Source organism: Scardinius erythrophthalmus (assembly GCF_964197995.2).
Source record: "Scardinius erythrophthalmus genome assembly, chromosome: 3".
Classification (NCBI taxonomy): domain Eukaryota; kingdom Metazoa; phylum Chordata; class Actinopteri; order Cypriniformes; family Leuciscidae; genus Scardinius; species Scardinius erythrophthalmus.
Window position 1 is genome coordinate 15,459,024 of NC_138223.1, and position 24,023 is coordinate 15,483,046.

The 24,023-nt window shown below is 38.5% G+C and overlaps 1 protein-coding gene across 1 annotated transcript; it reads left to right on the top strand.

Moving 5' to 3' along the window:
* The first annotated feature begins 217 nt into the window (after positions 1-217).
* fbxo10 (F-box protein 10) lies at positions 218-22,885 on the top strand. The gene is made up of 13 exons (XM_081362560.1): positions 218-355; positions 1,207-1,293; positions 2,680-3,308; positions 4,584-5,399; positions 7,066-7,215; positions 13,883-14,019; positions 14,159-14,229; positions 14,370-14,522; positions 15,175-15,504; positions 17,166-17,476; positions 18,962-19,143; positions 20,483-20,661; positions 21,818-22,885. Exons 3-12 carry the CDS (start codon positions 2,718-2,720, stop codon positions 20,658-20,660), a joined length of 2,919 nt encoding a protein of 972 aa, XP_081218686.1. The 5' UTR covers positions 218-355; positions 1,207-1,293; positions 2,680-2,717; the 3' UTR covers position 20,661; positions 21,818-22,885.
* The last annotated feature ends 1,138 nt before the right edge of the window (positions 22,886-24,023 follow it).

The following is a 24,023-nucleotide window of genomic DNA, read 5'->3' on the forward strand; positions in this document are numbered from 1 at the left end:
TTGGCCAACAACATGATGCTCGTGTAAAAGAGGGATAGAGAGGGGGGGAGTTGGGGGTCGAAAGCAAAATATCACGTGTATTGTTGCACAGCAAAAGCCATGTTGCTTAACAACTGTGTCAGACTAGAGGGAAAAGTTATCGTCCTTCGCAAGAGAGAACATCCCCCCGCCTTCTGATTGAATATACGTGAGCCCTGTTTTCCACGCCTTTAAAAAACAAGAAGGAAAATACGCCAAGAAATACGAGATTTTCACCGGATCGGTGTTTGGTTTCTGCCTCGGAACCTAAGAGAAAAACGACCGCGATGAGCTGATACGTCTGATAAAATGCATGCTGGGAACAGTATTGTCAGAGGTAGGCTCGTTTGTTTTTTATTGCGCTGAATCAGATGGCAGCATCGTAACATGTCGTTGTCACGCAGATACGAAGTTGCTGCAGAAACGGAGGATGTGTTGTTTTCCTTGCCATTTTCCCCTTTCCTTTGAACTTAAGTCGAATGCATTCATGTCTGTTTTTATTTGTGTGCTCTTATTGCGTCCTGTGTTGCTTTGTTATTCCATGCAGGTCAGGGCATTGTGATGATATACTGTATCTGCCAAGAAAAAATATGTTAGCCTTGCATATGTTTTGTTGAAAAAGACATTATGCACAGATATATCTCACAGAATGTCTTTATTCTAGATTGCAGTGAACCCTTCCAAATGTTTTTTGTAAATAATACAATGTTATTTTCGGGTATTGGCAACACTGAATATAAGCAAACTTAAATAATGTAGAAAAATAATTTGGTTTTAATAATATTTTTTATTCTTTTGCATAAAATTAAAAACTATTTTAATGTTCTATCTGTGATCCTATAGTGAAATAACCTTTCAGAATGTTATGCAGCCCTAAATAGGTTTTTATAAATCATGTTTAAAAAATATTTTATCACATCCCATGAATTAAAAATTAGAGATAGCTTTGCTTGTGTACTACTAAAAGTTGACAAAATTAACCTTTATCAGATACATTACCATTCAAACATTTGTGTCAGTAAGATTTCAAATGCACTCCTGTGGGTAAAAATGAAGTCTAAATAAGTTCAAAATGGCTAAACGCTAGCTTTTTAATGTCTCAACCACAAATTATTGGTCAGGAAATTAGCAAATAAACAAATGCTGCCTCAGAAAAATGTCAAAGACAAAATGTTTTTTTTTTTGCAGAATATGGGAAGTTGTGTGTGGAGTGATAAATCACAATGAAGCGTGAGTTGCATGGTGATGTTCCAGAGCGGTGTCTTCAAAAATCCGGTGAGAAATATAAAATAAATGCATCTCTACCACAGTGAGGCATAGTGGAAGAGACTCTGTCATTGTGTGGGGAGCCTTTTTAGCTGCTAGTATTGGTGAACTGCTTCACTGTGTAAACTCATTTAATGCTTTGAAGTACAGGATGCAGAAAGGCTTTCTTCCCACATCTAAAGAGAAATGATCAGATGTTATTTTTTTAGCAAGACAATGCTTCTGCCCAAGTTGCAAAGACAACCAAGAAGTCGCTTGAGAGCAAGTCCATCAGGCTCATGTTTTGGCCTGGTCAGAGTGAAGATTTGAACCCTGTAGTGAATATTTGGCAATTGGTCTTACAGTGAACTCAAATGAACTGGGAGACATTTTTCAAATACTCATGATCCGTTTGAAGCCGTCAACACTGAGTGGAACAACACTGACTGCTCTTTCTGTAAAAGCTGTCTGCAAGTGTACCACACGGCTTAAACATTTAGGGGAAAACTTAAGCTGTTCTGGTCTAAGTTACTTTATCTACAGTATTTGTGCAATTCTTGGTTATTTCTAAAACAGTTAAGACCATTAAAAGACTACTAAATATTTAGCCATTTTTTGCTTGGCCCTTTTTTTTTTTTTTTTTTTTTGCCGAGGAGTGTACTTGCTTTTCTTTTAAACTTTCTTCTTAAAATAAAAATGCACTGTGGTTTCCAACATTGATAATAAGAAAAGTTTTTCTGAAGGATCATGTGACACTGAAGACTGGAGTAATGACTGCTGAAAATTCATCTTTGCCATCACTGAAATAAATTACATCTAAAAAATATTAAAATAGAGAAGAGTTATTTAAAATTTTATAAAATGTACTGTATTTTTGATCAAATAAATCCAGCATTCCATAAAAATTCTATAAAATTTCCTTCGATTAAAACCAGAAAAATATCTTACAGACCCCAAACTTTGGAGCAGCAGTGTATACCCATTTAAAATCTCTTTCTCTTGGGAACAGACCAAAAATGAGAGTATCCTATAAGCATCCCATAACTGCAAGTAGTAATTTGTAATTCATGTCTAAATAATTTTTGGTCACACTTTATTTTAAGGTGTCATTGTTACACTGTAATCATACATTTAAGTACCGAGTAATATTAAGGAACCACATGTAGGGTTAGGATTTGGTTTGGTTTAGGGTTAGTTTCATGTAATTATGCATAATTTATAGTTATTACTATAGTAATTGCATATAACATATGTAACAATGACACTGTAAAATAAAGTGTTACATAATTTTTTTAAGAACATTTAAAAAATCGCCATTGTTCCAACTGGAAATATGTCACTACAAGAAAGCAAACTGTAATTCCAATGATATTTATAATTTTAATGAACAAATGCATTTGCCCTGTTTACTCTAAGGTGACCTGCCCAGGTGAGGTGGTTTGGTACTGACAGATATGGAGGTGGGAAGTCTGCCTGTCGAGCTTTGGCGCCTCATCCTGGCATACCTGCCTCTGCCAGATCTGGGTCGATGCTGTCTGGTGTGCAGAGCCTGGCGGGAACTCATTTTGAGCTTGGACAGCACACGTTGGCGGCAGCTCTGTCTAGGATGCCCTGAATGTCGCCACCCAAATTGGCCCCGTCGCCCCCATCTGCCCCCGGTGTCCTGGAGAGAGGCTCTCCGTCAGCATGCTCTTGCCAGCCGAACCTGGACCCAGAACGGCTCGGACCTCCACTCGTCTGCCTGCCTCCACCTTTTCCGCCGGAGGAAAGACCGCAGGGTTTGGCATGTTGGCACAGTGGCAGGGCGCGGGTATGAGACTTTTAGGGGGGCGCTGGCTGCAGCAGGGCCATACGATAAGGTGGTTCTCCATGCGGGTGTATACGAGGAACAGGTGGAGGTGTCCCTCAAGGTGCCTGTGGAGATTGTTGGAATGGGAAAGTTGGGGGATGTATCGTTGTTGGTGAGCTTTGATCAACAGTGCCCGACGGCGAGACTGTGCAATCTGGTATTCATGCCAGCGTGGTTTTCACCTGTGGTTTATAAGGTGAGCCTTGATACTTTCACAAGCCCATACATGCAAATTGTAACATTTGTGCTGTGCATATTCATTTACAAAAAGCTGAACACATACTAGACTCTAGTGTGTGGGGGGGTGTGGGGGTGTGTGTGGGGGGGTCATCTTGGTGCCCCTAAAAATCTGATTAACTCGATTCTCAGCAACCAAATTACTTCAGCCCTTTAAAGGTAGGGCAGGCAATTTTCGGAGAGGCAAGGAATGGCGGGCCAGCTTTTGAAAGCATAAGATCCCACCCTCCCTTCAGAGTGTCTCCAAAGCCACACCTCCTACAAAACACATGAACGCGTACAGCAGGGAGCAAACAAAAACATCACAAGAGACAGCGTTAAACTACCACATGTCTCAAAGCACATAACATTATAATAATAATGAACATAAACAACTTAAAGAGCACTGACCTGTGTCACCTGACTGCTGCAGATTAATTTAGATGTTGATAGTGTTGCCATTAAAACACATAGATTTGAGTCAACCACTTCGAGTATAACGTCACAGGTTCCATCTTTTCCTAATTACAGTAGTTATGGCGTGAACGCAGCATAAGCTTGTTGTTTTGGTTTAGGAGGAACTATAAAAAGTGTCTGCTGTTTCGGTTACAGTGCTCGGTGACTGACGTCTGTCTAAATCTGCGTAGCATGAAACGTGCTGATGACATGTGATGTCTGCATGAGCAGGGTGCGCAGAGGTATGAAAATATATACGTTGACAGGCAGGTAGGACATCGTATCGCTGCATTTGGACCGAACATTTTATGGTCCTACACCTTCCTATACATATACAGTATATATATATATACACATACATCGTCTGTGGAAATATATACTGTATACATATACACATAAATACATTTAGAATCACCTTTGTGATTGCTATCAGGATGTGAAGAGATCAACCAGCATAACAAAAAATATTTCTGGAACAAATCACCTACCCTACCTTTAAACATCAGTGATGGTGTGTCCTTTCTCCATGTTTACTGAAAACAATTTGGAAAATAGCTGTATCCAGTGATCACACATCAATCAGATCACGTCTGTCTGTCTGTCTGTCTGCCTGCCAGCCAGCCAGCCAATCACTTTGTCTATCCGACTGTCTATCTAACATTGTTTGTCATCAACTCTTTTATCTGAAGGTTGATTAATATTGGTTCCATGTGTCCCTGGCACTCTGTAACAAGCTTTACACAGAAAACACTGTCAGTTTTCCTATAGTGCTATAATTACATATTTTTGTCTTTCTTAGACATCTTCTGGACATGTCCAGTTGGACAACTGCAACTTTGAGGGCTGTCAGCTGCATATCCGGGGTCCAGGGACGTGCCAGGCTCGTTTCTGCTCTTTTGCCCAGGGCAGCTCTGCCCATTTTCTGGGAGTAGCCATCAGTTTAATGGACAGTTGTGAATTCTCAGGGGGCGATTCTGCCTCTGTCACTGTGGAAGGTGCTCCGGTCTCTGAACGCAACTGGGCCTTCAAACACCTGGTCGCCTTGGCCAAGACCTTCACCATGATGACTAGTAATGGGTCAACTGAAATATCTAACCAGGGTGGAAAAGACAGCATGGATGCTGGTAGTCATGGAAACACACCCTTGGAAGGAGTAAACACAATGAAGGACTGGAGTAAGCAGGAAGTAGATTGGGAAACAAACTGGGCAAAACAGAAAGGTGGAGATAGTCTCCTTCCAGGCCAGGATGGTACGATGATTGAGGAGGATGGCATGGAAACATCAAGTGAGTCAAGTGAGGAAGATGATGAGCTAGATGGCGAGAAAAGCACAGCCTTAAAGCTTTCATACGACCAGCACGGACTAGCGCATCTCTCCAAAGCGGATATGCCTGATTCTTCTGCTTTTCCTGCACTGTTGAGCCTGTCTGCAGAGCTGCAGAGGGACGAAGAGGCACGGGAGTTGGTCGCATCAGTTCAAGGCTGCTTGCTGCGCCGCTGTCTGCTGCGGGATGGAAAAGGTGGTGTGCATCTGTGCAATCATGGTCAAGCTCGACTGGAGGCCAATGTGTTCAGGGGGCTCAACTATGCAGTGCGCTGCATCCAGAATGCCAAAGTGTGTAAAACATGTATCTTCATGCCTTTTAAAGCTGAAGTATGTAATTTTGTCAACGTTAAAATTCCTTCTCCAAGTTTAATGTGCAGAGATGACTATAAGTAAGCCTTAAGTTGGCCGATTTCCCTCTTCCAGCTCTGTGGCGCAACAGGTTTTATGGTATGGTTGGGTTTAAGGGTGTGTTAAGGTGTAGGGAAGGGTCAACAGTGTAATTGTAGATATAATTACAGAAATTAATTACAGCTTGTAATTAAGTGTTTTTTTTTTATATAAGTACAATGTAAAAACATGTACTGTATTTACACAGTAGTTGCTTTGTATCAAATGATCAATGAAATGTTAGTTCATAGTAGTTAAATACATTTAATATAAGAATTTCGTTACTGGACCTTCCAGTGAAAGCGACATACTTCTCTCTGGTCACGTATGCAGGACTTCATTTCATCTTCTTTTTCTATAATCTGTTACATTTGGATTTATACGTCACAATCAGAAAAAAAGATCTTTCCGCACATCTCAAAATCAATATCCATTTTCACACTACATTATAATATCATGATGATGCCTAAGTTCACCTGCAGCATTTAAAACTATAATTTTTTTTTTTTTTTTTTTTTTTTTTTTTTTTTTATTTAGACAAAATAATATAGAATTGTAAAATCGACCATTTATCGGTTATCGGGCATAACATTAAAATAATTCTTGGCTTATTGGTGTTGGCCAGAGTTTTAATATAATTAGCTCATTCTTGCTATTTGTGCCTGGATTTGCATAATTAAATAAAGTATGGAATACACTAAATGCCCAGATATTTGCCCTGAGTTACAGTTTGGAGGAGTCAATGCTAGTTGCCGAAAGTCAGAGCCGGTCTGCAGATATTGGGCAGTCGGAGTTGAGAGATTTCACATAATAACACGCAGTGTATGATGGGCACAGACTCAGACACAAATTTTTAGCTTCAGACTATGATTCCATCCAGTCGGATGATAAACATGTATGATATTTTGAAATTATTTTAGAACACATCAGTTTCATTTTTCATGCATTTTGCAGGCAACGAGGCGCATGTTTATTGCAGTTGTGTGAGTTTGTTGTGTTCGAAAAAGACTTAAAAATCTGGTAGTGTGTGATCCTCGTTTGTGTAGTGTATTCCAGCCTTATCCCGTTCTGCACAGTTCGTTCTACAGATATGAATGTTATCACAGTTTGTACAGGTTGTTTGGGCAACAGCGATCAGAATTCCAGTTTTTACTTGGCAGATGTTAAAATGGCAAAAAAAGCAAGCACTTAGAACACCCTAGCAACTGCATAGTAATACTCACTCAGCAACCAGTCAAAACACCTTAGTAATGGCATAGCACCTTCCTGACAACTATCCATAACACCCTAGTATCATGTCAGAGCCTTCTGCAACAGGCAAGCACCAGCTACATTTTCTGAAGAGATTTATTTCATTCCATTTAATGCGTGGAAGAAGCGCAACAATTACAACCAGCAGATTTAATAATATCTGCGATCATAGAAAATATTTCATGACATTGCACTGTTTCTGATCATCTTCTCTCTTTTATCTTTCTTTCATGTTTTAGTTCTCTTTCACGAATGTCTCTCTCTCTCTCTCTCTCTCTCTCTCTCTCTCTCTCTCTCTCCCCTTTTTTCTGTTTAGATGGTGATGTTGCGTAATGAAGTGTGTGGGTGCAAGGCGTCTGGTGTGTTCCTGCGACTCTCTGCTCAAGGTCTCATTGCTGACAACAACATTCACTCCAATGGAGAAGCAGGACTAGACATCCGCAAAGGGGCTAATCCTATCATACTGGTACACATTTCTTTTAGACTGCGCAAAAAAAAAAAAAAAAAAAAAAAACTACCAAATTGCATTAGATAATAAGAGTTAATATCTCTTGAATCTTATTTTCCTTACCCAAATCGCTAAAGAAATTCTCACCTTAATCATAAATCTAACCAAAATTAATGAGGTTTATGCTTTAAACATGAAAACAATTTGCCAGTGGCATATCTTAATATTATACATGATTTTGCTTTTAAATAAATTAATTTGTTTTAAAGGGACACTTCACCCATTTGCATTAAGCTTTGCATTGTTAGAAACCCAGTCATACTATTGAATGGTCGTGCAACACTCTTTCATTTTTCCCTGATACGGGAGAAATCTGTTATTTACCTCTTACACTTCCTCCTACAATGACGCAAAAATCGTCATTTTGCGTCATTGTAGGAGGAAGTGTAAGAGGGGTAGCCTGGCAAGCCAGACCTACATCAAGATGTTAGGTCTGGAAACTCACCATAGTCACGGCTCAATCCGAGGGGCGGGATAAACGGCTGTCTTTCAAATTCCCTCTGCACGCAATAGGACAGCGCTTCAACCAACCAGAGCGTTTTCCCAACAGCGGAGCTTAGTTGATAGATTCAACTTTTGCCATATCTGGCCGGCAAAACGACGAACACATCTTCCTTTTTTTAAGAATGACTTAAGTGCCGTTCTTTGCTCTTTTCTCAAAGAAAAACTTAACTCCAAGTCCTCCAGAGTCGCGGCCAAAGCCGATTCGAAAGACCGTTGTTCTCCATCAGCAGCCGCCATTCTTTGTTTTCAAGTAGCAGCAGCAGCCAGGTAACCGTCGCAACTCTGTCGTGTATGTTAAGCCCGCCCCCGCCTACTCTATACACAACGTGATTGGCCTGACCCAATCTGGGTTTTTGCAGCGAGAAGGTTTATTGAGAGTGTCTAGACCAGGGGTTTTCAAAGTGGGGGCCGCCAGGGGGGCCGCAGCAAGTTGGGGAAAAAAAGTGGAAAAAAGTAAAAAAATATATATTTATATAAAATATTAAATATTTGCTAATATGAGTATTGTTATGAAATAACATTATAATAATTTGTTGCATAGCCTATCTTAACATTATACTTTTAATGTTAATATTTTAGAGATGAACTGATTGATCGGCTATAGTGACAAGAATTGGCCGATTTTCACGTGATTTTCAGTCTGACATATGCTGATTCAAATGCACTCGGGCGCCGCATGAATAACATGATCGCGCAACATCAGCATCACACATGCACACAGAACGCACATGTAGGAAACCTTGTGAATTACGGCCGTTTCAGACCGCGAGCGGCGCGCGAGCAGCACGATTTTTTTTCGGCGTGCATGTTCAGTGAGTGCATTCACACCGCGAGCAGGAGCAGCGCGTGAGCGTCAAGCAGGAGCGTCGCATGAGCAGTAGTGAACGGAGGGTTTCGGCGCCGAGTCTATTTTTGCTGCGCTGCTCACGCTCAATTAAAGTGAAGGCACACTTTTGATGGACAAAATAAATATGATTTCACACAAAAAGTACCTAAAATGCACATATTGCATGTATAGTGTGTTTGAACAAGAACTGGAGTAGGATTTTTGTCTTCATTTTCTTTTCTGACATAGCCTACTAAAGAAAATGAAGACAAGAATATTTATAGAAAATGTATTAATTTAAACTTGTTTTTATTAATTAGTTTGCGTAAAAGTGGTGTTTTATTATATATATAGGCTATATTAGGGCTGGAGGAATTAACGCGTTAATCTTTGCGATTAATTTGAAATGTTTAACGCGTTAAAAAAATAACGCATTTAACGCAGCACCTTTTTTTGCCTCGTTTTAATGATTTCCTGTTGCGGCTGCTATTAAAAAGCCGAAAATACGTGGATCGGGTTTCATTCTCGAGCAGCTTTAATGAGCGGGTCTTTTCCGCTCCGTGTGCGCCGCCGCACTCTCCGTTCCGTGTGTGTGTGTGTGTGTGTGTGTGTCGGCGCGCTGCGCGTTCTGCTCTGTCGTTCACGGCCCAAACGCTCCAATCATGTACCGATCACGCACTGGAAAAGCAAGTCCGCTCAAATAAGGTGAAATTTCTCTCTAGACTTCTGTTTGCTGCGCTGTTATGCATGCTGGGCAACAATGTTAAAGGGATAGCTCACCCAAAAATGAAAATTCTGTCATTTAGGCCTAGCCTACTCTCCCTCAAGTTGTTCCAAACCTGTATGATTTCCTTTCTTCTGCTAAACACAAAAGATGATATTTTAAAGAAGGTTTGTAACTAAACAGTTGCTGGTCCCCATTGACCATAGTATTTTTTTTTCCCCTATATGGAAGTCAATGGGGTCCATCAGTCGTTTGGTTACCGACTTTCTTTAAAATATCTTCTTTTGTGTTCAGCAGAAGAAAGAAAGTCATAAAGGTTTGGAACAACTTGAGGAAGAGTAAATGAGGACAGAATTTTTAATTTTTGGGTGAACTATTCCTTTAAAATGACCTGCTCTGATCACATGCTCTGTGTAATAGCTTTTTTAGGACTATAGTTTATTTTTATAATTAGTAAAAAAAAAAAATCTTAAATTGATTATGTTGATTGATTATTGAAAAAGAATAATACATTGATATATTGATGTTTAATATTATTTTAATTTAGGGCTATTTTCTGTTCCTTTTTTTCTGGTGATTCTAAGTTTTAATTATTGATGATTACAAGTTTGGAGGAAATGCAATTAATTGCAATTAATTACAGCAAATTGTGCAAGTAATTAGTTATTTTTTTCTAATCGATTCCCAGCCCTAATATATATATATATATATATATATATATATATATATATATATATATATATATATTTAGGGTGCATCAAATTTGAATGGGAAATTTTAATTTCAAAATATCAATTTGGCTGGCATTGCATTTTGTTCCAATTAACATAAAAATGACTTTTGCAAAGTTTTGAGGAATTCCATTGAGATTTAGGGGTGCCACCTAACACATGAACTTTAGCGAAATTTCAAAAAATGTGCAATTTTTAGTCTAATTGCCAAAAGGTTGACCTGGAAATGTTGAGTACAGTGAACTTTTATACAGTAACATGTTCTATAGGGTTATCAAAGTAAAAGTTGTTTGTTTGAACCCTTTGGGCAACTTGGGCATTTCTCAGAATTCAACTTTCAAGATTCTCCATTCATTTGTCCTATAGACAAAATGAATGGAGGTCAATGGGACATGTTCACGTGGCATTACCCTGTTAATTTACTGTAACAATTACAATGCTACTCTCAATACACTTGAGACATCTACAGTGGGGAGAACAAGTATTTGATACACTTCAGATTTATCAGGTTTTCCCACTTACAAAGCATGTAGAAGTCTGTAATTTTTATCATAGGTACTCTTCAACTGTGAGTGATGGAATCTAAAACAGAAATCCAGAAAATCACATTGTATGATTTTGAAGTAATTAATTTGCATTTTATTGCATGTCATAAGTATTTGATACATCAGAAAAGCAGAACTTTGGTACAGAAACCTTTGTTTGCAATTACAGAGATCATACATTTCCTGTAGTTCTTGACCAGGTTTGCACACACTGCAGGAATTTTGTCCCACTCCTCCATACAGACCTTCTCCAGATCCTTCAGGTATCGGGGCTGTCGTTGGGCAATACAGACTTTCAGCTCCCTCCAAACATTTTGTATTGGGTTCAGGTCTGGAGGCTGGCTTGGCCACTCCAGGACCTTGAGATGCTTCCTACGGAGCCACTCCTTAGTTGCCCTGGCTGTGTGTTTCGGCCCATCTTCAATGCTCTTACTGAGGGAAGGAGGTTGTTGACCAAGATATCGCGATACATGGCCCCATCCATCCTCCCCTCAATACGGTGCAGTCGTCCTGTCCCCTTTGCAGAAAAGCATCCCCAAAGAATGATGTTTCCACCTCCATGCTTCACGGTTGGGATGGTGTTCTTGGGGTTGTACTCATCCTTCTTCTTCATCCAAACACAGCGAGTGGAGTTTAGACCAAAAAGCTCTATTTCTGTCTCATTAGACCACATGACCTTCTCCCATTCCTCCTCTGGATCATCCAGATGGTCATTGACAAACTTCAGACGGGCCTGGACATGCGCTGGCTTGAGCAGGGGGACCTTGTGTGCGCTGCAGGATTTTAATCCATGACGGCGTAGTGTGTTACTAATGGTTTTCTTTGAGACTGTGGTCCCAGCTCTCTTCAGGTCATTGACCAGGTCCTGCCGTGTAGTTCTGGGCTGATCCCTCACCTTCCTCATGATCATTGATGCCCCACGAGTTGAGATCTTGCATGGTGCCCCAGACCGAGGGAGATTGACCGTCACCTAGAACTTATTCCATTTTCTAATAATTGCGCCCAGCCTAGCATCCCAGCCTTGTGCAGGTCTACAATTTTATCCCTGATGTCCTTACACAGCTCTCTGGTCTTGGCCATTGTGGAGAGGTTGGAGTCTGTTTGATTGAGTGTGTGGATGGGTGTCTTTTATACAGGTTCTGAATTTTTGTTTTAGATTCCGTCTCTCACAGTTGAAGTGTACCTATGATAAAAATTACAGACCTCTACATGCTTTGTAAGTGGGAAAACATGCATAATCGCCAGTGTATCAAATACTTGTTCTCCCCACTGTATACTCTGACTCTGAATATGTCATTGTCCACTCTAGAATACTGTTGATGTTAAGCTTAATAGTTTAGCTAACATAGATAGCTAACTGTGGTTAGCAAACTGTTGCTAGCTAATGTTAGCTAGATGTAATGAGCACCAAATACCTATAAATATGACTTAAATGACTTATGATAAATAAGTATACAAAGACAAAATTACAGATAATTATGTAATAATACATACCCAACACAGAAAGATCACCTCAAACAGAAAGATAATCTCAGTTTTCTTGAGCTGTAGTATTGTTTACCTCAGATCTGCATTGTGACCATTGAGCACTGTTAAGCACTTTATCCAACGAAACCAGATGTGCGGTGGCACCCCTAAATCATCATGTACTGGAAAAATATTTTGCATGTGTTGTTTCTACATATATTGGAACATTTTTAGCACCCAGCCATATCAAAATTCAAGAATTGTGTTTTTTGATGCACCCTAATATATATATATATATATAATATTTGTGTGTGCTGTAAAGTGGTAAGAAAAAATTAAATCAGAATCGACTAAAATCTGTATCGGCAGGTTAAACTCAATGAAAAATCGGAATCTGCCTTGAAAATTGTAATCGGTGCATAATCTTTCTGGTATCAAACACCATCACATAATCTGATGTTCACCTAGATGTTTTATTTATTTATTTCTACACGTGCCGTAGTATTGTCGATGGGTTCAAAAACACATCCTGCAAAAGGGGGGCCTTGGCCAGAACCTAGTGGTATTTGGGGGGCCTTGGCATGGAAAAGTTTGGGAACCCCTGGTCTCGACTACCCTGGCTGCGAAATACATTTTGCTGCCGCTAGGGTGCGTCTAGATTTCTAGGCTATAAGAGGGGGGGATTTCTGTTGAGACTACAAGCACTCGTTCCTCATCTCTCCCAGGGGGCGGGACCCGCTCACGCTACAGACCTATTACAGATCAGTGGGTGGGACTTTACTCTCTGAAACTGAAAGCAATATCCTCCATCTTGTTTGAAGCTAAGCTAACAGGCGCTGTGGAGACAGATGTAAAGTTATGACAATAGCGGAGGAGAGTGCTCAATATGATATAGACTAGAGGAAGAGGATTTCGGAAGTCGGATGCTTGAATCAGGTGTTTGTGGCTACCTTTACAAGCCGCATTATAGCGAAGAGCAGCCGAGGCAGAAGCCCTGCCTGCCGCGGACGAGGAGCCCGGACTGGCTCGAGTTAGGGCGGACTGGTGGCGCCGGTGATCTCACTATGCAACTACGAACCGCTACGAACACAGAGATAGAGTCCGTCTGCGGCAAAGAATTTCAACGATGACAATTTCTCCTGGACGAAATCTCTGAATCAGACGAGGACACGGACGTTTGTGTTGTGAACTAGTTTCCTAGTTTCGCACCGCATAATGTTCTGACTGAACATCCAGGTACCATGCAATAATTCACCTTTTCGAAAGAAATACAAACGAGGAGTAATGCACTAATGAGTTCGCCAACTAACTAGACATTTTGTGTGAATGTGAAATTAATTTCAAGCTCTGGTGGTAGCTAGCCTTGTAGACGGAAGAGTGATTTCTCTTATAGGCAGATATGCGCTTTCTGGATTAGTGGGAGTGGCTTGCGTAGCTGTGCAATGTGGTGCATTGTGGGAGTTGTTGTCTTTCATACAAATGCGTCCTGAAGTTATTTTTTGTCTTTTCTCGGTCACAAAGGCACCAAATTCAAAATTTCTTTTACATTTCGACTACATATATGACCCACTTTAAGTAAAAAACAATGTTCAAATGGGTGAAATGCCCCTTTAAGGATGTTTAATATTTAAGTTTTGTATTTAAAGGAAAACAAGACAATACTGATTTAAAACATTTTGTGTAGTGTAATCAAATTAATTTAGAACTAGTGAAGTGGAAAGAAGTCTATAAGATATTTTGGAATTTCCACTATCCCGTATAATTTTCTGTGTATACATATAAACTGTTTTTTTTCCTTTTCTTTCCCTTTCTCTTTTCCTGGCTGCAGTGTAATAGAATCCACAGTGGCTTGCGTTCAGGGATCGTTGTTCTAGGCAACGGGAGAGGTTCCATTCGCAGCAACCAGATCTACGGCAACAAGGAAGCTGGCGTGTATATTCTCTTTAATGGCAATCCTGTTGTCAGGTATGCAGTGCAGGCCTGGGGTCTTGTGTTTTAGCGCAAATCAAATTGGATAACAAGAACTATTCGATATATTTGTTTGTTATCATGAAACTAATAAAATTAAATATCTGATTTCTGTTTCCTTCTGTCTTCATGATAGTGGAAATCACATTTTCCAGGGTCTTGCAGCAGGCGTTGCTGTCAATGAGAACGGAAGAGGACTGATCTCTGGTCTGTTTGACTGCAGTACCATTTTCCATTTAATTGTTTATAGGTGCTTCAAGCACTTTAGACGTTTCAAGTGTTTCCTCATGCTCTTGAAATGGCTAAATCAATTTTAACTGCTGCTTTACTATTCTCGTCTCTGATAGAGAATGTTATTAGGCAGAATCAGTGGGGTGGCGCTGATATCCGTCGAGGAGGCGATCCAGTCCTGCGCAATAACTTCATTTGTTATGGCTTCTCGGACGGAGTGGTGGTGGGAGAGAGAGGGAGGGGTCTCATTGAAGGCAACCACATTTACGGTGTGAATATTTCAGCTTTTTGCATTTAAGGCATTTGGCAGATGTTATCTAGAATTTGTTCATTCTGTTGCAAATAAGTGTGTAATAGAAAGTAATTTTGTGCGTGATCGAGTGCCATGCAACACAAAAATGTGTGCCCTAACACAAAGGCTGCATCTGAAATCATATACTTCCCTATAGTAGGCGAAAAACAGTATGTGACAAAATAATTTTGTCAGTATGTCCGAATTCACTGATTCTCATAAAAGAGTAGGCAAAAAGTACCAGGATGACCTACTACTTCTGGCGAGATTCTGAAGAGCGAATATTATGGACACTCTACTTTCCCATGAGGCCACAGAAGAGGATTTATGAATGGCAGTGAAGGGACGCAACTGATGCTAGGTCACATGATGACGACAGCATGGAGAATGCACTGTAGTATGTCCGGATTGCATTCATACTATACACATTCATACTATATAGATTGTACTTTTTTTAGTGGTCCTGAAGTAATTACTTATTCAAAATAAGTACCTATATGAGAGAGTATGTGATTTCGGATGCAGTCGCAGCCCAAGACCAACGGATTTTAAAAGGATTTTGTTGCAGATTAAGACGAAACAAATCAGAATAAAGTCATAAATGACTTGCATTCCCTGGTGTTTTGTAGGCAACAGAGGCTGTGGAGTATGGGTTATGTCATCTAGTTTACCTCAGCTCATTGGAAACCATATTACCCATAACCGCATGTATGGGCTGGCTGTGTTCTGCCGGAAGGACACAGAGTCTGCAGTGAGCCGAGAGGGCTATCGCTCTTTACAGGACAGGGAGAGAGTCGTCGGTGTTGGAGAGAGGGACAGAGGAGGGCCGGAGAACTTCAATGAGGAAGGAGAACTGATGGCATGGGAAAGTGATATCGATAGTGAAGATGAGCGCTTTTCCACTCGACGGCCAATCACAGTTGCCCTAGTGGAAAACAACTGCATTAGCCACAATGGAGGTTAGTTGCTGTTAAATATCATGACTCTTTTGCCGCATCTGGGACATTCAAATTACACAGCTACTTTCAGAAGTTGTTTTAATTTTGCTGCTAATTGGAGCACATGCATTTTTGAATATGCCATGAGTGGTCTGTCACTATTCACAAATAAAACGTGGCCGTGATTAAATTAATTCTTAATTTGTTGCTATAATATCAGGCTTTTTTGTGCATGTCATGTGCAGGGCTCCATAGATTACCATTTTAAATGTTGTTTAATATTTTAAATATTCATTTTTCTCTTTTATTTCAGGGCTGTTAAATTTATTAAATATGCTGTACACAATTTTTCACATTTTTTAACAAATTAATTTGATGATGACGTTTCATTCTGACTTTATGAAGTCTTGTTTAAATCGTAAAATTAATCTTTTGACTTTCTACCGAGTTTCTACTTGCCACTTTCACCTTTTGCGACCGCCTTTTTGACGCAATTTTCTCTGTAGCTGCTTTGGAATTATATTTGTAATGGAAAGTGTTATTTATTTATTTATTTATTTATTTATTTAAAAGGGACAATGCATATTAATAAACATCTTAGCTTTTCAGCAATGTAAATATGCCAGAATTAGCCCCAAGGCTATTTTACATCTGCAGTCCCCCATCAGGTCATCACAATATCAAGTAACAAAGCTAAACATTGAAATTAAATATGATACAACACAATTTAAAAGACACCACAATATTCAACAACATATTATAAGAGATACCACAGTTTTCAGACAGGGCATCTCATCAAGAGATGATATGTATCAAGTTACACATATACAATAAAGTGCTATTCTATGTACTTTAAGTACATTGTAATTATGTAACATTGTAACTATTCAAGTAGGCCTATATTAGAATTTGAAAATGTTTCTTTAGGTACTTTATACATAACTCTAATAGTGAATAAAAAATATTTTGTTAACTTAAGTTTTCAGATAATACTTAAATATTAAGCCAATTATTTAACTATTATTACAATTATATTGTAAGTTTTTACAATATCATGCTTAATAATTATGCTTCAATATCTTTAAACATGAAAATATATAGTTGCCTTTATATTTTAGTAATGGGGTCCTTCATAGGGGGAACAGGTCAAGTCCATTTATTTCATAAGCATTGTTTCAAAGCAGCTTTACAGATGTTAATATCTTCCTGATGTACAGTCACATTTAGCAGATTACAGCTGGACAATAATATAGTTTACATTTTAGTATAGTATACAAGCAATCAATCAATTGAGATTTGCTATATAATATTAATTTCCTACGTGAGTGTGCTGTATGTATGTGGATAAAGTTGAACATACTTATATATCTAACTTTATATAAAGATCTGGGCAATAATGTAGTTACATTTTGTAATGAAATAAGAAGTATAGAATATATATATATATAAACTTTAGAGCTTATACGGTTTAGAATTTTGTGATGATATAAACAACCATGCAGCTGAGATTTGTTATATAAAATGTAATGTACTATATCATCATATCTGGTTGCCGTTTTGCCATCAAAAAGTTCTAAAAAATCCCTAGTCAGCTTCACCTGAGTATCCCTGTCATACATGTTCAAATAAGATTGACATCTCACTCACTTTTGTGTTCATTCTTCTCTTCTCTGTCTCTCCAGCTGTCGGAGTGTATGTGAAGAGCAGTGAGCCTCTGAACGTGGTGTCCAACATGGTGAACAATAACAGAAGAGCCGGCATGTCTATCATTCAGAGCGCTCAGCTGACACGATTAGTTGGAAACTGTGTCCTCTGTAATGGCTGGACGGGAGTGGCCGTGGACAGAGAGTGTCGAGTAGAGCTGCGCGGCAATGGGGTTTATGGCAATGGATGTCACGGTGTCTGCTTCCGAGGCGATGGGCTCATTGTGGAAAATGATGTGGTCGGAAATAATGCTGTTGGAATACGAGTGATGGACAATGCAGATGTTAAAGTGAGTTTGCTTCAATCTCTCTGTCACAGGGTTGAGAAAGTAAAAGCATACAGAGGCTGTGTCTGAATTGACCAATATACAGAGGTAGATGGTGTTTTAAAGGGGTGGTATAATGCCCTTTTCACAAGATGTAAAATAAGTCTCTGTTGTCCCCAGAGTGTGTATGTGAAGTTGTAGCTCAAAATACCCCACAGATATTTTTATATAGCTTGTTAAAGTTGTCACTTTTTGATGGTGAGCCAAAACGCACCGTTTTTGTATCTATCCCTTTAAATGCAAATGAGCTGCTGCTTCCAGCAAAGGGGGCGGAGCTTCAACAGCTTGTGTCCTGAAAAAAAAAAAAAAACTTTTAGCCTTTTATGTTCAAACCGGAGTCAGACAAAGATGGAGAGACTCAAGAAGAAGTGACAACATGTAGAAATAACAGGACATTTCTGAATGGTTAGGTGATGAGTTTATGTAGCTTATGTGTAGTTATCTTCTTCTAGTCACTGATTAGCATATTCTGTCTTGATGATCTATAAATCGTGTTCAGGGGGCGGGGTTTAAGTAAATTATAGGGTTTGTGATGTCACTAACCCGGGAGGAATGTCTCTACCAGCCGTTTGTTGTAGTCAATTTCTTTAAAAGCAAATATCTCCCTTTGCTTTGAACTTTGAGCATTGTAACTTTGCAGATGTTGATTATGCTCAAACAGCAACATTACACACTAACTAAAGTTAGAAAAGTGAAATCATAATCAACCACCCCTTTAACAGATGATGATTTTTAATGGCCAATATTGATACTGATTATTTTTGTATAAGTATCCACAAAAAAAACAACGTTTCGTAATCGTTGTATTTCTACTTTTTGACAATAATAATAAAACTAAAATAATTATTAGACTGCAATTTATATTAAAATATTAATAATAACACCATGTTTTTAGCATATACACTTTATTGTAGTCTTAATTATTTTATTATTGTAAATATTAATTTATATCAGTAATATTAATACATGTATTGTTGTTGTTATTTAAATCATAATTAGCCATTAAAAGCTCTTGCTATTTCTCAAAAATCTCTAACTTTTAAAAAATGTAATTAATTAAAAATATATATTATTTTTTACAATTATATTATAATTTTTTTAAGTCATCATCTGTGTCTCTTCCTGACTATTATATCACACAATCCTGTGCGCACAAATTGGTGGTTGGTTGAAAGAACACTGTGTCGGATCGGATGGAGCAGTTGAAGGGGGAAACTTATTGCTAAACGTGCATTTTTTTTTCCCTTAATTTTTATAAACTTTTTGTTTTATTGAGAAATAAGCTAATCATTAAATATTGATATGGTTATTACTAAAGCCTACATTCATACAAAAGCATTGGCTGTGTAGCAAATCCTTAGGTTTCTGACACTGCCCATGTACTGTTTGATCTGCAGTCCTGAAAAGGCTCCTGTTATCAGATGCTGACATTTGATATCTGTTCTGCAGGTCTTGCGGAATCGCGTTCAGGCGTTGCGGGGTTATGGGATTTCCATAAAGGAGCGGGTCCGAGGTGTGGTTCAGGAAAACCTGGTTTATCAGGGCCACCCTACGTGTACTAAAACCCCCATACGGACAAACACACAGAACATGGAGTGTGTTGTACTTAACAACTCTTTGCTCAGACCCAGGTAGAACACACACGTAACAGACACAAAACTCTATAAATGTAGTCTATAAGAATCAAAAGGCAACATGTCTACAATATATATCATAATATATAGATTTGGAGTGATGCTCCAAAAATGATTGAACAAAACACAGAAACCGAAAGTAATTTTGCTGAAACTGAAAATAACGTTTATTTCATAATCAGTTAATTAATCAAATTTATTTGATAATCAACTTCAAATAAAAACGTGTATATATATATCCACAAGCTTTAACTAGTAGTAAAGAGGAAGAGATGATTGGTTCAATTCACCCAATTCGGTTAGTTCACCCAAAAATGAAAATTCTGTTCAATTCATAAATTACTCGCCCTCATGTCGTTCCAAATCTTCGGAACACAAGTTGTTTTTAATAAAATCAGAGAGATTTCTGTCCCTTCATTGACAGCTACTTAAAAAAGTTCATAAAGAGATTGTAAAACTAATCCATATGAATTGAGCGGTTTACTCCAAATTTTCTGAAGAGGCACGATCGCTTTACATGATGAACAGATTGATTTAGGCTTTTATTCACATATAAACATTCATCAACACACACATCAGTTATGATAAACGGAAGCTCAAGCATGTTCGCTTTACGCGCGAAAAACCAATGAGGTTCATTCTCGTGAGTTACGCATCACATCTGAGCTTCCGCAAGAACCAATGAGGTTTGTTCTTGCGTGTCAAGCAGGTTCGGTTGAGCTTCTGTTTATGTTCGCTGATCAGTGTTTATATGTGAATAATGCCTACATTTAGTCTGTTCATCATATAAAGCGATCAAGTCTCTTCAGAAAATTTGGAAAACCGCTCAATTCATATGGATTAGTTTTATAATCTCTTAATGAATTTTTTGAAGCGTCACAGTGGTAGTTGCATAGCTGCCAATGGAGAGTACAGTACTGGCTCAGATTATGTTAAAAATATCTTCATTTGGTTTGAAGATGAACGAAAGTCTTAGGGGTTTAGAACGACATGAGGGTGAGTAATTTTTGGATGAACTAACCCCTTAAAGAGAATTGTTTTGTTCACGCATCAACTGAAAATAGCTTGGTTCATGGAAATGAAGACAATCCAGCCCTATTGTGTCTACACCTTTATCTGTTGTAGCTTATCCACATCGTGTGCATGAAATAAGACACTGACACGGTCAAACGCGCCATCGGAGAAACGCCAATTAAACGTCACCATTTCGGTCAATGATTTCGGCCCTCTGTCTCAGCCAAAGCCAAAAAGGAATTAAATGGTTGCTTAAAATTCAGTGCATCACTAATAATATATGGCATACTATATTTGACCTCTACTACTCTTTCTGTTGTAGATCACAAGCCCTTTGGGCCCTGGAAAATCCACCTCCTCGTCCCCACAATACTAACCCCTCTAGTGTCACCCCTGCCACACTCCCTGCTCACCTTGCCATCACCATGACAAACAGAATCACTGCCTCTGTAGAAAGCGGTTGCCATAACAACGGCAGCATCTTTTGCTCAATTTTATGAGGTACATAATTCCCGGCTTTATAGCTCAATGATGGATCAGATGGAAATTCATGAACATTTTCCCCTCAACATGAAGAACAGAGGAGGTCAAGGCACTGCTTCAACATTCTAGGTTGGATGATGAACAATTGGATTAAGCCTCAACTACTTTCACATCCAAATGATCTAAAAGCACTTTTTAATATGATTAACCAATGGTAGCTTGTTTAGTAATCCGGGAATCAAACTATGATGGTTTAAAGGTTTACCCAAAAATGAAATATGTCATCAATTACTCACCCAAATGTCGTTTCAAACCCGTAAGACTGTTCATCTTCGGACACAAATGAAGAACTTTTTGATGAAATCTGGGAGCTTTCTGTCCCTCCATTGACACTCTACACAACTATCTCTTTCAAGCCCCAGAAAGGTAGTAAAGACATAAAGTAATCCATACATAAAGTAAAACATAAATGTCACTCCAGTGGTTTAACCTCAATTTTATGCATATGAAACAATTTATCACTTTATTTACAAATTATTAACCTCTAACAGACGTTCACAAAAGCACCACAATGTACGCGTGATGTTGATGCGAGAGCAGACATTGTTACACGGCCACGTGTTAATTAAATTACTGGAGTCACATGGATTACTTTAATGATGTCTTATACCTTTCTGGGGCTTGAAAGTGGTAGTTGTGTAGACTGTCAATGGAGGGACAGAAAGCTCTCAGATTTCATCAAAAAGATCTTCATTTGTGTTCCGAAGTTCAACGAAAGTCACGTGTTTGGAAGAAGTTAGTAATTAATAACATAATTTTCATTTTTGGGTGAACTATCCCTTTAAGACCTTTTTAGTTTTGTTTTTCACTCTCTCGAAATGGAAGTGAAGCTGGTCTGGGATCAGTGTTCATAAACACTTACTGGAGTTTGTATTTTATCCTGTTTCTTAATTCTGTTTGGCTAGCAAATCAGCTGAAACCTGCCGCCCCGTCCAATACAGAATACATTTGTGCCGGAAAGCTTTTTTTTTTTTTTCAGAAACAAAACTGAGAATTGTTGGAAGCAAATCAAGATAGCAATTTTTTTTTTATTTAAAAAGAAATCCTATATGATTCAGTAAGGCACATGAATGTCTTTGTCCAGTGAACCTACAGCCTGTTGTTATCATTTCAGCCATTCACACAAAGTCAGGAGGGAGAAAGAGAAGCGAGAGACATGTCACGTGGCTTTTCCTCTCTCTTCCCAAAAGACCAGAACCAGTGCTGAAAATAGAAGATAAACAATTTCAATGCACCTTGGGAATTGTAGTCCTGCTGGCTTCTGCTGAGATTCTTCAATGGACAAAAACAAATATGCACGCACTGAGTACTGCTGCCGAACAAGTGGCAAACTGGCAATATGTAACTCTCCTATTAAAACCCTCTAGTTTTATGCACCTGTGCACATTACTGAAGGGTTTAGTTCTCGAATGACCTGGCAACCCTTGGAGAATTTTTAAGAACTTATCAGAAGACAGACAATTTAAAGATCTTAAATGTGATTTCACAGGCACTGAATCAATATGTCTCTCAATGAATCATTCATTTTGAAATGAATAGCGGTGAAGAATTTTACTAAATATTGGGATATGCAAAAACTGCTGATAGCTGTTTTGCTATTTTGAAGACTTATCATGTCGCTCCAGCTAAATAGTAGAATCGTATGAAAACCCTTTTGAAACGTTGTGATGTCAGAAACCTTAATAGGTATGAGAATAAAGAGACTAATGATGAATTGTAATTTAAAGGGACAGTCCGCTCAAAAATGAAAACTTAAACAAAAGAAAACAGTTTTGTCCCCAATGATCTCCATACTATAGACTAGAAATACTATGGAAGTCAATAGAAACCAAAACTGTTTAATTACCAACATTATTTAAAATATTTTTTGTTCTGTAGCTGAATGTCATACTCTCATGTTGTTCCAAACCTGTGAGCAAATGATGACAGAATTTTCATTTTTGAATGGATTATCTATCAAAGGGCTTGAAACTGTTTTTTTTTTTTAAAGAGACCATGGCTTTGTTCGGAATGGAATCCGAGCTTACTCTTTATTGAAAGCTGTGCAGCATATACTGTACATAAAACAGTAGGTTTTGTTCTGAATCCAAGTAAACATCACATCACCTCATTGCTTGTGAGTGGCATCCAGTTGTCAACTTGCCATTTAAAAGTTAATTGATTAAAAAAAGTCTTTACCTTTTGCAGTCTGATCAAATGACAGTGTTTTAGCAGCAGGCACGTGCACAGGTAGGGCTCAACCTGTGCAGAGCACATGCCCTTTTTGCCCTCACACTCCGAAGTGCCCTTTTTTGGTGGTGTTTTTTTTTTTTTTTTTTTTAATCAATGCTATTGGTCATCCTTTACGTCTGTCTGTCTGTTTTACAAATATTTAGCCAATGAAAGTTCTTAAACCGAGCTTGTGTAAATCTTATTCGATCCTCAAGCTGTCAGTAAGCTGATAACTCCGCCTCCTCTATATTCACTGAATCAACTGAAGTTCCACAAGCAGCCGCACAGTAGACAGCAGCTGAACGAAGTTTTGCGAAGGGTAAATAAATATCTTGCTGTTTGAATAAGTACTACTAAACACTATGTCTATAAAGGCTCATATTTTATTTATTTGATGACTCACTGACTGAGACATGTGGGACGTCGCCTGAGAGAGAGGTCTAGGCTAGCATTTGCCATCTAGTCATACCCAATACATAGCCTAACGCAAATAACTTAAATATCCTGTGCATACTTCATTTTTTATAAAATGCGATTTTGGCCAAATGTATTTTACAACAGGAAAAACAAACTAGTTTGTAACCTGTTGATGAAAATGTAATGTGATAGCCTACCGCCTGCGCCGTATTAATGACGGACAAAAAAAATGCACATTTGCACACATTCGCTGGTCAAAAACTATATATTGATAAGTAATACAACAACATATAATTTGTTTTTAACATCGGAAAATCATAACAGGTGCGCCCCCGCGCTGTTTCGTACTGGAACTTACACAAAGCGATCCTCATCACCTAGGTAACATATTTCTAAGAAATTTCTTCTTTGATTTCTGATTGCTGATACACTTAATTTATTAACATTTAGGCTAATCATGTTATGGTAATAATATTCAATTATGGTTAATTCAAGGCTGTTAATATGCATGTATTCGCTATCTAGCTAATTTTTAATCTATATTATTCTTGTAAAGGCGATCTGAGCCGTTTTTCGTTCTTCGCCATTTCCATAAGGGTGTAGCACAAAGGATTTGACGCGTGAATCCATAATTTGTCTTGTAAACTTTACTTTTCCGTTGTCAGGTTACATTATAAGAGAAATCAAACACA

What these genes read in the sequence shown, in the direction of transcription:
- fbxo10 (XM_081362560.1), top strand. Translation starts at nt 2,718, where the DNA reads ATGGAGGTGGGAAGTCTGCCTGTCGAGCTTTGGCGCCTCATCCTGGCA. An exon ending in AATGGCAATCCTGTTGTCAG is followed by an intron (nt 14,020 to 14,158) that starts GTATGCAGTGCA and finishes TCTTCATGATAG; the next exon opens with TGGAAATCACATTTTCCAGG. An exon ending in CTGCATTAGCCACAATGGAG is followed by an intron (nt 15,505 to 17,165) that starts GTTAGTTGCTGT and finishes CTGTCTCTCCAG; the next exon opens with CTGTCGGAGTGTATGTGAAG.